This window comes from Electrophorus electricus, unplaced genomic scaffold (assembly GCF_041902795.1).
Source record: "Electrophorus electricus isolate QZ-2024a unplaced genomic scaffold, ASM4190279v1 Scaffold262, whole genome shotgun sequence".
NCBI lineage: Eukaryota > Metazoa > Chordata > Actinopteri > Gymnotiformes > Gymnotidae > Electrophorus > Electrophorus electricus.
In genome coordinates, this window is record NW_027658542.1 from 5,001 (window position 1) to 22,500 (window position 17,500).

At 46.6% G+C, this 17,500-nt stretch overlaps 2 protein-coding genes across 6 annotated transcripts in view; one reads left to right on the top strand and one right to left on the bottom strand.

Annotated features, from left to right (window-relative positions):
• LOC145643351 (prickle-like protein 2) overlaps positions 1-9,264 on the top strand; it is an 11,753-nt gene extending 2,489 nt beyond the window's left edge. The window contains exons 2-7 of one of the 2 annotated variants that reach the window (XM_081709023.1): positions 2,176-2,289; positions 4,393-4,530; positions 4,822-5,025; positions 5,440-5,626; positions 6,778-7,728; positions 7,900-9,264. In XM_081709023.1, coding sequence (XP_081565149.1) covers positions 2,176-2,289; positions 4,393-4,530; positions 4,822-5,025; positions 5,440-5,626; positions 6,778-7,728; positions 7,900-8,792 — 2,487 coding nt within the window. In that variant the 3' untranslated portion in view covers positions 8,793-9,264. The remainder of the gene's footprint in view (positions 1-2,175; positions 2,290-4,392; positions 4,531-4,821; positions 5,026-5,439; positions 5,627-6,777; positions 7,729-7,899) is intronic. The other variant, XM_081709024.1, reaches the window with a different exon arrangement.
• A 615-nt stretch (positions 9,265-9,879) lies between these two features.
• LOC145655491 (uncharacterized) overlaps positions 9,880-17,500 on the bottom strand; it is a 15,160-nt gene continuing 7,539 nt past the window's right edge. For 3 of the 4 annotated variants that reach the window (XM_081709025.1, XM_081709027.1, XM_081709028.1), the window contains exons 4-7: positions 16,524-16,762; positions 14,928-14,986; positions 14,077-14,184; positions 9,880-11,300 (exon numbers count right to left, since the gene is read on the bottom strand). In XM_081709025.1, the coding sequence (XP_081565151.1) occupies positions 11,052-11,300; positions 14,077-14,184; positions 14,928-14,986; positions 16,524-16,762 (655 nt within the window). In that variant the 3' untranslated portion in view covers positions 9,880-11,051. The remainder of the gene's footprint in view (positions 11,301-14,076; positions 14,185-14,927; positions 14,987-16,523; positions 16,763-17,500) is intronic. The other variant, XM_081709026.1, reaches the window with a different exon arrangement.

Here is a 17,500-nt window from a genome sequence, read left to right on the forward strand (position 1 = left end):
AGTAAAGATTTTCTTCAGCAGAAAAATGCAGCTGTTGAGGTATTAATAATATTATATTAATATCATTAATATCATTAATATCCAAGGTGAGTGTTTTGGACCCAGTATGGAGCCCTATACTTAACACCTCTAATCCCATGTAAGTAATAGATCCTATATAGAATATAACACAAATGTTTTTTCACATGAAAAACAACAAAGATAAGCAAGACTCCATCTCTCGCTCAAACAATTAAAAATTTTAACCCCTTTGTGCCTGTCTCACTGTCACTCTTTAACGCCCCTTCTGCCCGATTAAAGACTGCCATCCGAAGTGAGATCACTAATCACCGGAGTCACATAGTCATCAGCTAATTCTTCAGCCAGTCCAAACCAATCATCTCACCCACCCAGTGAATAAACCATGCCTGGTTGCCTGGATACAGCTATTCCTCAGCCCACAACCCACCAGTAAAGAGTACACTTGCAAGCTTCCTTAGAAACAAAGCTAAAGACTTGGCTATGATACAGTGTTTGCAAACCTACACACACAGACACATCCTCACATAAGCAGGAAATGAGTTTCAAGCATCATCATCTCGCCGCTGACTAAGGAAAGACACTCTACATCTTTGTGCGTTCAAGAGGAAACGTGTCTCAGATGCGATTCGGCAGTATGAGTTCGGGATAAGCGAGTGATGAGAAGTGAATAGGCAAGTGTGACTGTCTAGCAGTCACTGGGCCTCCTAACTGCTCTAAACGCCCCATCTATTGTTTGTGATTATGAAGTGGCTACATATATTTTATTGTTTTGTGTGTGTGTGTTTGTTTGTTTGTTTGGTATGTTTTGTTTTTTGCTAATGTGTATTTTCAGTAAATGAGACATATACCAGCTTAGGAAACTGTGTGTGTGTTTGTGTGTGTGTGTGTGTGTGTGTGTGTGTGTGTGTATGGACGTGTAGCATTTATGTCTTGCCTCATTCATTCATTCATGCGCTGCAGCGTTAATGTACAATCAGTTCTTGCACGGATAACAGTGATTTTCTCGCCTTCTCTCTCTGATGACTATAGAAATCGCTCTGGCCTTTTCACAGCACAAGTGCTCAGTCACGTGCACACTCTGTGTGCTTCCAGCTTGCACTATCATTTTTTAATATCTAGCCTCCCAAGTGTCCTGTGGGATCTTCTTGGCTTCTGTGGCAGCGTGTGCGGTCAGAGCAGCTGCCCTTTCGACGTCCAGGCTGAGGCCGTGCGTCTCCAGCATACTTAACGTTAAAGGAAAACATCACCCCAAAACGGCAAGGCTGACTATAAATAAAACCCACCAGGGACCAGTTAGCAATTTCATCATGCTAAATTATCTCCACTTATGGGCACCGTTAGTATTTGCTGCTAAAGTGTCTCTTTACGAAAGCTGTCTAATTCTGATGCAGACGCTTGCACCCGGTATGGGGTCTGTGGGAGTTTCTGGGAGAGTGAGTGGGCTCAGATTTTGATTAGGCATGGCAAATATTTTTAGCCACTTTCTCCCCTGAAAGCTCCGGTTAGGTTTGCCGGCTCAGCGATTTGCTTCTCGACCCCGTGTAAGCCCCCATCACCCCTCAAAGCAAAACAAGCCACAAATCACTGTACTTTATTCCATAACTGTGGACCCGCTCAGTCTCTGAGGGTGTAATGGCTTGATTGCGCTGACAACTTGATTGCACGTCTCTGGCATAATGACGCTGAAGCCTTCTGAGTAAGGATGGCTACAAGAAAGACAGCAGGGTGTGTGTGGGGGGGGGGGGGGGTGGAGTGTGAAGAGCATGATGAATTCATCACAAATGCCGTCCTCGGGCTTCGGTTCGCCTCTTTCCGGTCTCGTTCGCATAAATTGTGACTTGCCGACATGCAGAGCGTTTTTGGTGTGGAGGGCGGCCGGTGGTTCCGCCCCCATTCTGGATGCATGGAGCGGATTTATGGTCTGCTTGGTGCACACGCTGCTTTGTCTCGGCACGGTCGTCACGGTCGATTTATTGTGGCAGGACACAGGTTGAGACAGACGTGAGACATACGGGCTGGGATGTGTGTGTTTACCTCAGGATTTTAACACACATGAAAACCTAAACGAATGTAGACTCTTGGAGTTCTGATATCCATGTGACTCCCCTGGGTGTGTGTGTGTGTGTGTGTGTGTGTGTTTGTGTGTGTGTACAGGTTCACCAATATTATAGTTTCCTGCCAGAAGACAAAGTCCCATATGTGAACAGCATTGGCGAGAAGCATCGCCTTAAACAGCTCCTACACCAGCTGCCTCCTCATGACAATGAGGTCAGTGACCAGAGTCCTACACCGTACAGGTACCTGCTTTTAAATCCAGTCGTTGGCAAAGACAAATATGTATATGGTAAAGGTTCCCGATCCTCCTGACACGCCTTTAATGGCTTTCCATCCCCGCTGGTTTGCACAACTCTCGACAGATAATGAAAAACATATAGAACATCTCTGCAGAGTGTTAACGTGTGAATGGCTTGGGCTTAGCCCAGGTCTCTGAGTACAAAAATCAACGTGTTTTTGTTGGGATTTTGTTGGCGTTTTCGTAAAATAACCGCTTCTATTTTGAATCTCGGCGTGTGTATATATAGCAGGTCTCGCAAGGATTCGGGGTTCAAGGTCTGCCTGTATTGGAGTAATGCTGGTGTGAGTTTGCCTATTTGCAGTTTTAAATTGAAAGGCGGGTACTTTAAAGCCTGCTAACGGGTTACCTGGCCTCTAGGGGGCAGTGCGCTCCCTTTGCATGTTTAAACATGCAGCTATGAAGACATGATGAAAAGGTGGTTGATGATGAAGACACTGCCGTGAAAGGGTTAATCAATAAACAGCTTTTGTATATACCTTCATGAACCCTTTGGAGCTGTCTGGATGGGTGGTGGGGTTGTTGTTTTTCATCTGCATGAATGGCTCCTAAACATGCAGGTCGTAATTACACAGTCTTATTTAACAAACACACTCAACATTTTGCAATGCAGTAACACTGTCAAACCGTCAAGATCACTGAGGAAATAAAACACGTGAACCTCCAGGATAGTGAACTGTTGAAAAGACGGTAATTGGGGGTGTTGCTGTCAATTCAGGTATGGATCTGACCTGCCTTCTCATGTATAAGATGGCTTTGGTCACCTACTGCTCCAGTACAATATTGCCTGATCAAAAGAGATTTCAACCTCAGAAGGAACGCGATGACAGTTCAAAAGACCGGAATTGGATACAAAAGGATTTCTAAAGACTCGGGCCTTTGGCTTCGGTCCAGTCAGGCAGTTACCGAAGAGAAGAAATTCAGCTTCTCTTCCTAAAAGTGTGGATCAGTGCGCAAGGTACAGTCTGGCAAAAAAAAAAGTTTAGGATGACATCTAAAGATTCACTTGCTATGATACCATAAAAAATAGTGTAAAAGAATGGAGCTCAAGTAAGTTTACAACAAGGAAAATCTTTGCTCTCTATCCCAAGATTTCCAAAACAACAACAACAACAACAACAAAAATCCCACCTAGATGTTCTTAAGCACTAGACGTACAATGATCTGTGGACAGGTAACATAAAAGGTTTGTGGTAAATGTACAGCGTTACACTTGGAGCAAGCAAAACATCGCATGAAGAGCCTGGACATTCTGGAAAAAGAATGAATTCCAAGATTTGTCTGGCAATTCAACAGGATGAGGTTTGCGGTGTCCCAACATTTCAAAACCTGGGAGTAACAACAATAGAGTGGCTTCAACAGGAGAACTTCTGTCTTTAGAGAGCGGCCATGGCAGGGTCCTGACCTCAATCCTGCTGAAAGCCGTGCTCTGATCTGAAGCAGGTCAAGCACAAAATCCTCAAATATATATATATAAACCGAACGGGTTTTGTTTGGAAGTACAGGGCAAAATCACTCCTAACTGCAGTGCAGGGCTCACAGTCATCTCTAGAAAGAGATTGAGGTTATTTCCAACAAAAAAAAGAGTTACTAGTTAGTCAATAAAAGGGTTCACATTCTTGATGTTCTTTACATTTTCCTTATATTGTTTAAACTATTGCACAGCAAAAATATGGTGGGGGGGGGGTGAACTCGCATCCATACAAAAATACAACTGATAGCAGAGTTCACAAGATTTTTATTCAAATGTACTTCTTCATTCCTAAAAGTGTGGATCCTATAGAGATCAGTGTGCACGGTACAGTTTAGGATAACATCTAAAGATTCACTAGCTACGATGCCATAAAAAAATACCGTAAAAGAATGGAGCTCATGTAAATTCACGCTTGTCATATTGTCATCGTTACCTCAGCAGCGACCCAGATAACAAACACTGCTGGTGAAATCAGGGGCAAAAATGAGGATGATGATGATGATGATGGCGCTGACGATGATAACATAGATGTGGATGTTTTCAGGTGCGATACTGCAACTCTCTGGATGAAGAAGAGAAAAGGGAGCTAAAGATCTTCAGCAACCAGAGAAAGAGGGACAACCTGGGCCGAGGCACTGTCCGACCTCTGCCCCTCACCATAACTGGAGCCGTTTGCGAACAGGTATGGCAATGCAGGATGGGAGTAGCCTGCCCTGTTTTTACCCTGCTCTCTCGACCGAGTCCGGCACCGCGTAAAACCGGCGCTAGCAAGGAAGGATGCGTTCGGGTGGGACGCAGAGATGCGGCCATATTGGATTCATGCTGCCCGTTCCTCGCTGCTTTTCGATCCTCTTGTTTGTTAGAACGTCTGAACAATAGGAAAAAAAAAAAAAAAAAAAAAACGGGTGCAGACGAAACGCACCTGCTTTATGCAGTCTGGTACATCGAGCCGTTTGTCTGTCTCTGCACGCAGTGCGGAGGTCAGATCAACGGCGGTGACATCGCCGTGTTCGCCTCGCGCGTGGCGCACAACCTGTGCTGGCACCCGCACTGCTTCGTGTGCTGCGTGTGCGCCGAGCTGCTGGTGGACCTCATATACTTCCACCAGGATGGCAAGATCTACTGCGGCCGCCACCACGCCGAGCGCCTCAAGCCGCGCTGCTCGGCCTGCGACGAGGTGAGCCCACCCCCCGCCCCCCAAAGCCCATCAAGCCCCTTCGAACCCAAAGCTTGAACCATCAACTCAAAGCATCCTGTACTCCTTACATCCTAAACCCCAAGGTTTTTCCTCTGTGAACCTACAGTTTTAGTTTTAAGATTAACCTCATGTCATCTTAAAGACCAAGCCTTAAATCGTAAAACCCTGGTAGCATCCAAGTCCCGATAAACCAAATCTAACGCTCCAGACCTTGTTCTGAGCGTTTCATCCAAAAACGCAGGCCGATGCTCCTCACGTTGTCTCCCTTTTACTGCGGCCCAGCCGGGAGGAGCCACGTCTCCCCCAACCCCCCCGCTTATCGCTGATCTTTTATTGTGCTTGTCCTCCTCGACACCTCCCCCCACCTGACCGAATTTCTCCGCCGCCACGCAGATCATCTTTGCGGACGAGTGCACAGAGGCGGAGGGCCGACACTGGCACATGCGCCACTTCTGCTGCTACGAGTGCGCGGCGCCTCTCGGTGGCCAGCGCTACATCATGCGGGAGGGGCAGCCACACTGCTGCAACTGCTTCGAGTCGCTCTACGCCGAGTTCTGTGATGCGTGCGGCAAGCACATAGGTAGGAGTTTCCTCAAGCCTGCTGAAATGATGGCTGGCTGTTCCCAATTATGCTTATAAAAAAATATGTAAAAAAAATGTAATTTTCTGTATTTGTGATGTAACCTAATTTGGGATGTAATTACACAGGACAACATTCGAATGTTTTTTTGTCCTACAAATTAAATGCCGCACCTTGTAGTATTTACTTCTGAAATGTAGAGGTGTAGGACTTTCATCTACAGTATATTTGGCCTCAGGTGCATCTCTCTTCAGTGTTAGGTCATAGGCTGCCAACATAGAGGGGATCCACTTTGCTTTGTAATGCTTTTCCCTACATAATATGTGAGTATAGCAGAACAAAAAACTATGGGTGATTTCAAGTTAGTGTGCCAAAATACATAAGAAACTGGGTTTCTTATGGGCCAAAATCTTTGTTAATCAGTGTTATTATTTATCATCAGCACTAAAAACCATAAATGGGATAGCCCAGAGTGGTTTTTTTTCCTAATTAAATTTTTTTTAGCTTTTCTGTTGTTTTCATTCCGCTATCTCTGATAGTCAAAAAGAGTTGGCAGTTTGGGACTGGTGACATTTATGTACCTCCAACCAGTTCTCAGACCGGATCATTTATTGAACATTTGAGAGCCTCATTATCTCTGCATAAGAAGCTGGATTTCAGCTGTGGTCTGACAAATAAGTTTGTTTTTGCATGGTGTTTCTAGGCAGGCACTACCATAACATGCTGTCGGTGAGGCTGCAGGCAGGCTGGGTAATGTGTAATACACTGGGATATATTAAGCGAATACAAGCCTTTCTGGATTTGTCATTTTAAGGTTTTTCTTCAGAACTTCTGTTTCACCAAGTTTAAGATGATAGAGATGAGTGAGTCACTAGCAGTATTTCTTGCAACAGAAATTGCAAATAATAATAAGAAAGAAAAAGAATCATTAGGACTAATCTCTGCATTAAAAAAATTACAGACAAATATGATTATTTAATGAGTTAGTTAATGATGTAAAAAATGAAGACAGAACTACAGTGTTCAGTAATGAAATACAGTGGACAATGTTGCTCTTCCAGATTCGACGTGCCAGATGTGACTTTCTAACCCTTTAAGACACAGGGGTCTAGCTGTAGCTGTGTGGAATTTACTTAAGTCTGTACTCTTAGGAATAGACCAAGGCCAAATGGCATATGAGGGTCAACACTGGCACGCCACCGAAGAATGTTTCTGCTGCGCCCGCTGCCGCCAGTCTCTGCTGGGTCGTCCCTTCCTGCCGAAGCAAGGCCTCATCTACTGTTCCCGCCTCTGCAGCCAGGGGGAGGAGCCTGACCTCTCCGACTCTTCCGACTCTGCCTTCCAGAGTGCCCGCTCGCGCCAGTCACGTCGCAGCGCTCGCATTGGCAAACAGGGCACCAAGAGCAAGGCAGAAGGGGTCCGGCAGCAGTCGTCGGGCTCGGCATCTGCCACGGGCGAGCGGCACTCGGTGGACGGGGACTCCCTGGCCGTCCCCATGGACCTGCTGAGCGTGTCCAGCCCAGCACCCAGCCGCACCCCCAACCGCACACCCACGCGGACCCCGAGCCGAACCCCGAGCCGTTCTCCCAGCCTGAACCGCAAGCAGTCCGTCTGGATGAGCCGGGATGAGCCATACTCCTACGAGTCAAACCAGAGAGATCCGTCGCCTTCCCCCAATCCCCATCAGCTCAGGAGCCAGTGCAGCATCCGGAGCCCTTATCCCACCTCTCCCAACCAGCCGGCCAAGGTGGTGAGCCCTCCGGAGACCTGGCACAAAGAGGCAGCGGGCAGTAACCCCAAGAAGCCCCCCGTCATGGCGGCCCTAAGAGGCCACTCGTTCAACGAGAACTGGATGCACCACGGGAAGGACCCCGAGTTCCATCCACCCAAGCTCAAGACGCAGATGAGCTTCAGCGAGGCCTCAAGCCGCGGCGCCAGCTTCTTGGACAAGCGCAGCGTCAGCGTGCAGGGCTTCCCCAGAGACATGCGCCCACCGCTCCTGAGGAGTAGGCACCACGTGGGCCCCAGCTTCGGCGAACTAACACCCCTGGAGCAGACCCCGCGAGGGTCAGTGGACTCACTGGCCCTTTCCTACGCCACAGGTATCCATGCTTCACACACTCCGAGTCAAACAGAGTCATTTAGGAAAGAGCAGTCACTTCAAACACAAAAAAAAACAGTTGTGCTATCGTTGCTTTTCTGTTAGAAAGTTAGTCTGTGCTTCTGCTGAGGTTAACAACCCCTGCTTTTGTTTGAACTCCTTCTTCCTAAAGCAGGAAACTCTTTGGATGGGACAACCAGGCGCCAGGAGCACCTCTCCCGCTTCTCGATGCCCGACCTGAGCAAGGACTCCGGCGTGAACGTGTCTGAGAAAAGCGCCATGGGCACCCTGAACTCCTCCGTGCAGTTCCGCAGCACCGAATCCCTGACGTCGGCCCCGAGACCCCTCGCCGATCTGGGCATGCCCGTCCGGCTGAGGTACCCTCCTCCCCTCTACTGGGACTCTCCACGAGGCATGAGCTTCGAGGAGCAAGTGAAAGGGCACATGGGCCTGGCAGGAAGCATGGGCAATGTCCACGTGGTGACCCCACGCCCGCGCCGCGCCAACACGCAGGATTCCCCACGCCAGCAGCCGCGAGCCAGGCAACACCACCACCGCAAAAGCCACAAGGGTCACAGGGGTCACCACCGCTCGCGCCGCTCGCGCTCCGACAATGCCCTCCACCTCGCTGCCGAGAACCAGGGCTACCCCAGTGATCCCATCCAGAGGTTCCGCGACGACTTCCAGCGACTGCCCTCGTCCAGGATGGGGCGGGACACCTTTGGGGCAAACTACGCGTACAGGCAGCAGTTTTTCAGGCCTTGCCCTCGGACCACCTCCGACCTGACCCTGCAGGACCCTGGGGGCCCAAGGCTTGGCCAATACCTGGGCAGGTACGGGGAGCTGGCCGAGGACGAAGACCACTTTTGCTCCACCTGCTCGTCTTCTTCGGAGGCGTCCGACGACGAGGGCTACTTCATGGGAGAGCCCATCCCTCGGCCCGTGCAAGTCCGTTACCTGGACAACGAGGAGCTGCGACAGCGGTACAGCCCCACTCTGATGAGCGGTCACTCCCAGCTACACACACGCAAGCGCCGGAAGAGTAAGAACTGCATCATCTCATAAGAGAGATTGTGCGTGTGTGTGTGGGTGTGTGTGTAGTGGGGGTTCCTGTGGGACTGAGTCTGTAAGTCTGTGTGTCTGCGTGCGAGTTCTTCTTCAACTAACTTACTGAATGGATCGTAATCTTATTTAGGCATGATCAAATCATAACCAAGAAAACTCGATCATGTCTTCTGGACCTTCTCTCCTCTGTTTACTGTGACAGAAGGTGGCACAAAGATTTATGTATGAGCAATTACCTATTTGAATATTACATTAAATATTGTATATTCGAAAAACTTTAGTTCACCTGTGGAAACGTGCAATAAGAATGTGCAACGTACCTTTGGTTTGGCTGGAAACGGAAAATGTGCACCGAACCACTTCGAGACAAGGACTGATGTCAGTAGGTTCCCATAATAACTGACTTTCATTACAGTTGTATTCTAATCTTGTTTATTCAGAAATGTCTTAACTGAAAGTCATTTGTGTTACCGTTTCTGTGAAGAGTGAGAGGTTGCTAGTTCTGCCACATGGCTTGACTTGTCAGTGTTGACTATGAAGGCTAATGAAGAAGACTGCAGGGACATGGCTTTAAGTGCAGATCTTCTCTACCCCAGCTTCGACACCCTGGCAGGAACATTCCCCTTCTTTTTCTCTTTAAATCTGTCTTTCTGCTAAACTCCTAGCACACACGTGGGACCCCGTTTGTCTGGGTTTGACACTATAAATAATACTGATACTACTTACTGTTCCCATTGTTCTAATTGCTTGCACCCTGTCTTATTGATGACACTTTACGATCACTTACTTGCTTTTGAGCATAGCAATGTTTGATATAGTCCTGTTTTAAATGCAATATACTTTCTTTTCCAAAGTCCTCATTTTAATAATGCTATCTTTAAATTAAATGTATGTACAGTGATTTTAAAAAGTAATATAAGTTATGGCTATAGTATTGTAAATGTTATGTAAATATAGTCCTAAATATTTCTATATTTTGTATCTTCAGATGCATTATTTGTATCATATTGTAGAATGTAGAAACCCAAGATGACTGCATGTATCCCCCGTTCATGTCTTGTATCTGAATTAAATAATATTTCAACGATTAATAAGCACAGGGTTTCATTTATTTTTATACTGATGTATGGATAATGAACTTTGGGAATTTCAAGGAGCTTCATAGATATTTAGTTGATCATGAGAAAGTAGCGTTGTTTAATTTCTATAGCTTGCAAATATATACTATAAAACGTTTTGCCAAGTAAATCAATTAAATATGTTTCAGTATAAAACAAACAAAAAACAACATGTTTGTAGTCAGTTGAATGATAACATAGTACAATATTATAATACAGCATTATAACATTGGTTACATGTCATTTATTCAAACAGTTTCTACTTTTTATTTGTGTGAATATACAGCTTGAAAGTAGTGCTAGAACTGAAAAATTCACATTTCGCTTTCTAATGGAAAATGACAAATTGCTCCGCCCTTCATTTAACATTTTTGACATACCTTCAACTATAAACCTATCAAGTGATCACTGTGGAGTCAGTTCACCAGACATCCAGCAATTACAATGTAATTTTTATAATCTAATATTTTGTCTGCGTTTGCGCAGGCTCTGAGGCGATAGAATCCGACGATATTCAAGCTTCACATTTATTCTGTAAAGATCTGCAGAAGAAAATAGTATCTCACACTCACAAGGAGACTTTCTACAGAGCACAGTTTGATAAAACAGCGCCTCACAAACGAACCACTTACCACCACTGGACTTAATAATTAGGAACATTTCTTTGAAGGACTGAAGCTTTCTTCACTAGAAAGGAAAAAAGGTTAGACAACCCTATGTATTGAAACGTAGTCATAAACACATGCGAACGTGACATAATTCATTGCTTTGTTTTAACACACAATTCGGTGAGTCTTAAGTTATTTTTTAAGGTTGAATAGGAGTATTCTTAGTCTTGCACCCATGTATCTATCTATTTGTTTATTTATGTATTTAGTTATTTGTTGCTTGTTTTTGTTGTTTGATGAAAACTGAAGAAAGTAAATCCGTTAAACACATATACTGATGCGGTTATCGCCCTATTTAAAACCGGCTGCTCCGTAAATCCGAGAGATTTTAACGATAAACCAGGCCAGCGTCGTTAAAATGTCACTGTGGTCTAATGCCACGTCCCCACCTTTCCAACGCCGTGTTATAAGGTCAGCCTCCAACGACACGGATCTTCTCCCTCCACGAAGGAACCAGTGCTTTTACCGCAACGTTACCTCAACGACAGAGGCGAGCGTCGCTTCTCTGAGAGACGTCCGCCGTCTCCTGGCCTGAGGGCCGTCGTGGCCGGCTCCCTGGAGTCGTAGTCCTGGATGAACTGCCGCATGGCGTCCACGCAGCGCAGGCCGATGTCGCGCAGGTTCTCCCGCAGCGACGTCTGGATGGGCGTCTCCAGCGACGGGTCCTTCGCCACGAGCATCTTCACCACCACGCCGAACGTGTCGCAGTCGCGCCGGTACACCTGCGCCGGTACGGGGACACGGTGAGCGCGTCGCACACGCTCTTGGTGCGCGTTCGCGCGGTGTGATCGTACACGTTAAGGACGGAAACCCGTATCGGTGGTGGGTTTTTGGTACTACCCAGAAGAAAAAATAGACAGCTGTGTGTGTATATGTTCAAAAATGTAGAATGATTCACATTTGTTTTACCACGAAAATATGTTTACGGGCCTATCTGTGTGAGTTTGAACGTAAAGTTTTTAATATCACAGAGCCAGCCTACACGTTGCATCGCCATTTCATAGCGCCATGTTGAATTTCACAATGACACACTAATACTCATATCAGATGGTGGGTGTCAGAGATATTGACCCGTTAGGATGTAATAACTTTCGTTAAAAAGCCCATAATTTGAAATCTGACGTTCTGAATGAAATAGATACATGCTTTCCGCGGTATATCACCAAATGAACTCAAATTTTGTTAATTTGAGATTTTGCTAATAAAATCTCAAGCGTATAAATGTAATGCAATTTGGACTGCGGAATGCTTACATCATGCTATAAAAGAACTTCCGTGTGAATTTTATAGCAATATTATTTCCCAAGGAAGTTAACTGTGTGTATCAAATTAGCATCCACTTTTCCACATAAAGCGTATTGTAGATGAAGTATTTACCCTCATCATTTGCAACATTATTATCCCTAAAATAAAAAGAAAAGCTTCAACCAGCTTCAACCATTGACAACCACAACGTGCGTGCCACATCTTTTAAAGAAGCATGTACCTCCGACAAGCACGAGGAGCGCCGGGGATGTCAGCCTGGCTGTAAATACCGAAATAGCGTAAAGTAAATAATATCGCACCACGATAAATACAAAAGGAACGGAAACAGCCATTACTTATACACGGAACCCACCTCAGTTGTAGCTGTGGTGTGATTACACATGCTCCGCACATATTCATCCACTGCTGACGGAGTTCATTCCGTGTGGGGTGTTTTAGCATATGTCGACGCCCTGACCCGGAGGGCTGTCGGCACTAAGTTTAGCGTTTCCCCTGTTCTAGCATGCCTGATCCGACCAAGCAGCTAGCCATCATGGCCTCAACGAGTGGACTCGTGGGTGATGGAGCGGAAACGCCACACCGTTCAGGCCCGCGGAGCTCCGGAGTGGCACAGTGCGACGCCCTCATGGCTGGGATCTCACTTTGGAAGAACTGCACAGCATCCTGGCTGCTTGTTTAGCAAAACATCTGTTCCATAGGTACCAGTTACCATTTCTCCATATCCGTTAATCTCTAAGCAGGCAGGATAAATATATCCTTCGCTGAAGTACTGCGTGTGTGCAAATACGTGCGCGCGCGCACAAACACACACACGCACACACACGCATCCTTCACTCAGTTACCAGTGAAAAATGCAGGGAGTCATCACCCCTGAGACGAAGGAGAGCGGAGCAGGAGTGTGAGAAAGTCAGAGGCAAAGAGAGCACTCGGTGTGTCGTGTGTGTGCCGCTAAATCCACACACACACACACACACACACACAAATGACTAATTCATGAAGGTTACTGTGTGGCCTACACTTTCGCATTACCTGTGATTTCATTCTCCACATCACACACCAGCCCACGTACAAACATGTATGACCACTTTCCCTAAAGCTGCTTCAAACATACTAGTCCTAAATATACACTGAACATACACCCTGAAAATATGGAATGTATACTGAACTTTGATGCTGAGCACAAATGGATGACACTGTGCTCTTTTTCATATACGCAATCACCCACCCTCAGGGATGCAGCCAGGAATGGTATGAAGCCCTATTTATATCTATTTGTTTTAGCCTGGCATGGTGGTTGATCAGTGTTACATAAAAGTATTACATAGCAGGTTACATAAAATGCCAGTGAATGGCGCAATCCTCTGTCAATCAATGGAAATGTTCCAATGCCGCTCACTGAGGAACCACTAAAGTAACCCTTTTGCTTTGTGTGTATTGTGTTTGTGCATGTGTGTGTGTGTTCGTGTGTGTGTGTGTGGTCAGCGCCTGTATCCTTACATATGTGTTTTTGTCCAGATCACTTAAAAAAGCTACAACTGTACCTAACTTGCAGTAACCATTGATATATGAGGACTGTATGTGTGTGTGTGTGTGTGTGTGTGTGGAGGGGGGTGATCTGTGCAGAACGGGTGCATCTACCTGCTACCAGATCACTTCAAAACAGCACCTACTGTCTGCCTTGTGGTAACCATAGAGATTGGAAGACAGAGAAAGAGAGGGAATGTGTGTGTGTGTGTGTGTGTGTGTGTGTGTGTGTGTGTGTGTGTGTGTGTGTGTGTGTGTGTGTGTGTGTAGCATAATTTTCATTCTGCTGTCTGAGTCATACCCGTGTATGCTCGGCTTGCTGTTCACCAGAGCAACAAAAAAAAAGAGACTGCAGGATTGACCAGCAGGCCAAAATTCTCTCACGAGCTCACCATGGCGACTGTTCCACATGCCTCGGCTTGATAAAACTGCCACTGGTGCGTGCTAATAAAAGTTTTGTTTGTTTGGTTTTTGTGAACATCAACATTTCCATTTTTACAATAAACAAGCTTGTTCTCCATGCTCCCTCCTAGCATAGACCAAAACACACACACACACACACACACACACACACACACACACACACACATACACACACACACACACACACACACACACACACACACACACACACACACACACACTTACTTCCTCTATCTCCTCTCTCTTTACACACACACACACACACACACATACACACACACTTACTTCCTCTATCTCCTCTCTTTTTTTCTGGATGGCTCTGTTTCTGGCTGCTGCGCGTGTAACAGAGGACAGAGCTTCCTTGCTACTGCAGAAGTGCTCTTCCTGTTTGACCTTACGGGGGGGGGTATAAAGGACGAGAGGAGAAAGAGAAACAGACAGAGCAAGAGAAAAATGCTGGTAAGTATAATCAAATCTGTTCAAATCAGTGTGGTGTGGTAGAATGTGGCTTATAAAGTGGTATATTATTATTTGGTAATAACTCATTATGATGTGAGAATTAGTCATTTGTAAACTATACTGTGTTTTAGAAAACTTTGTTAGGTTTCTTAAAGTTGGTGAATATTTATCAACACCTGAGATCGAAGGCACTGTGATTCTAAATGTGAAAAGTCTTCAAATGAGCACTGGCACCCAACGAGCTCATGAAATTTGGGAGGGATCACCACATGCCATCTCCCGTTTCATCGCATTGTCCTCTACAGCCCTTTCACGGTGTGCCTCGGTCACACCGGCGGACCTGCGACCCTGGAGCTGTCTCAGCGTAACACCTCCGTTCAGAACGCGCCCCTGCTAGGACCTCCAAGCAGATGCGATGCACAGAAACAGGCTTCCTGCCACGCATGTCAGTCGGCGATCCCTGTTGATCTCGTGTGGCCGTTAAATCTCACACTCGATCGCCAAGTCGTTTCCCGACACAAACAGGCACATACGGCGGCGGTGGCAGCTCGAGAGCTTATTAGGGTGAACGGCAGCCCCGGGGGGTCCAGAGGCTCCAGTTATGGGGGAGGGGGATCAACTCGGAATCAGGTGAGCACCACTTCAAAGTGAGGAGCAGAGGGGAAGGGGTCTCTTACTGTGAATGACAGCAATGGTCTTTGCACCGAGCCCATTGAGGATGACCGAGAGCGATCTTCTGAAAGGAGGGAGGGAGAGGGAGGGAGGGAGGAAGGGAGGGAGAGAGAGTGAGAGAGAGAGAGAGAGAGAGAGAGAGAGACAGTGAGAATTTTGGTTGCTCAAAATCATTGGAAAATTCACTGTCAATCACTGTCATGTTAGATCTTTGTAACATTCATCACTGTTTGGTCTCAGTTTAAATATGTTTCTCGAAAATGTACCTGACATTGTACTAGAGCATATCCTTCATGGTTAACGCTTCAGTTCAGCGGTTTGAAGGTAAGCGAGGTAACCAAGGACCTGGGTTTCTTTAAGAGGATCTGTGGGGTGTGAATTTGGAGAATCTGCCTCGCAACATTCCAGTGCTCGGGCTGCTCGCTATATACTGGCTCTGTGCCCAGATGCTTCACTTCAAATCTCCTTCTTTCTGCCTCTCTCTCTCTCTCTCTCTCTCTCTCTCTCTCTCTCTCTCTCTCGCTCTCTCTCTCGCTCTCCCTCACTTCCTCACACACACACAAAAACACCTTCGTTTCTCTCCCACTCACATACACAAACATTCGCTCGGGTTCTCTCGCTCTGTAGAGCGCACACAGGCGCACGGCACAAAAGCAATGACTCACCCTCATCTCCGCATGTCTCACAGGTACCACGGGCGGCGGGGAGGACGGGAGAAAGAGCGCGAGGGAGAGGAGCCCACGCAGGAGAGGCACGTCTCACCCGCCCGCCCGGTCGCCACCCGCCCCGCTCCCCAGGAGCGACCGCCACGGACCGGGGACCGCACGCTGGGACCGGAAAGCGCAGCAAACCTCATTTACATACGAAGACCCGACCCTACCCACCCGCCCACAAGCGAGGGCGTGGGTCACGTCACGTCAAGTTGACTTCCCTAGCTAGTAGACCTGCCTCTCAAGGCATCCAAGGCCATAGCCTGCTGGGAGATGCAGTTCTGTGTACAGCTGACTATAATAAGCAACCTGTAATGCCCAAGCACAAGACAAACATGCATTCATAATTTGCAGGGCCCCCTGCAAGCAAACATGCAGTCATTGACAAGAGTCTTTTTATAGGTGTGCCGTGTTCTGTCACAGGATGGTGTGATACACCGTAGAACAGGGATCTTAAAGTACTGCAACATTTTTTGCTGTAGAGTTGTTCAACGGGTCATGATATTCTCCTACGAATTCAGTTCATCGAGTTGTTTACTTCACCAGCAGCACAGCTGTGGTCGTATAGAGTGCATAATGATGAATATATAGGAAAAACACTAGAGGCAGAGGCAGGCATGATTGGTTATGTTAACCATCTCGTCTTGCCACTGCCACCTAGTGTCCATAATGAGTTAGCACAAGGAAGTTTGCACTTTGCAAACACCATAACAGAGGCAATCCCACACACACACACACACACAAACTGAATTGCATATGAACACACCCACATACTCAAGAAACTACACATCTACGCCATACAGAAATGTATCCAAATAATATACCTTTTTTTTACAAGTCATCAGATATGATTGGAGCATTGTTATCGATACCACACATACCGCCACATACCTGGGCTGGCGGATTTCTTCTTTTGCGAGACTACGGTGGGTGTGCTCTTCTCCAGCTTGTTCTCCGAGGCCTGCCTAGACGGCACTGCAGCGTGCTGGGCAGCAGGATGCTTCAGCCTCACGCTCGGGCTGCGAGACCTTACCGCTGACCACAGGACCGGGGCACGTGGGGACCTGTGGAGCCTCAGGCCGAAACCAGCACGCCGGGCAAAGCTGTCGTCCCTGCTCCTGTAGTAGAACCTGTAGTTGGAGATGAAAGGAGCTTTATTTACACCAGGCTGTCTGCGTTAGCATAAATTACTTAATTATCTAATTGATTAATTACTTACTTCTAACTAATAGCATGACTATAACGACATATATATGTACTAAAAGCTGCCATGAGGTACACAAGCGACACAGGACGTTACATAATGCAATTTTTACAACCTTTACTTTTTTTAATATGGTAAAATGTTACTGCTAGCTCCCTGGAATAATCTTCTCCAAAAATAAATAAATAAATAAAATGATATATATTTATTGAGAGAGCGACTAAAAATAGCAGTAAAAATCCAGAAGTACTTCTTTATGAAATGTGCTGCTTCTCTGGAAACCTTGTGGACTACATTTTCTTTTTTTTTACCACAGTATACTTATTCGCTAGAATCTTCTACAAAAGTAAATCTCTACCAGCTTTGCGCACTGCGTGGTGTGAAGTTTGCTCATTCGTCTTGACACACTTGCTCCAGGTTGTTCAGGCTGATTGGTTCACGCTTCCATAAATGCCGTTTCCCTACGCTGCCACAAAACTCCCTGCTGGACCGAGATCTGGACTTTTCTCTCAGTCTTTGCGGGACACTGACCTTTCGGTTCTTCGACAGTTCCCGTGCTGGTCCGTCCCTGTGCTCGGGGTCACTGTCCTGCCGAAAGGCAAGGATTCACCCGGGCTTAGATCTTTAGGAACCAAAAGCATGTTGTCTTGCCCTACGTTCCTCG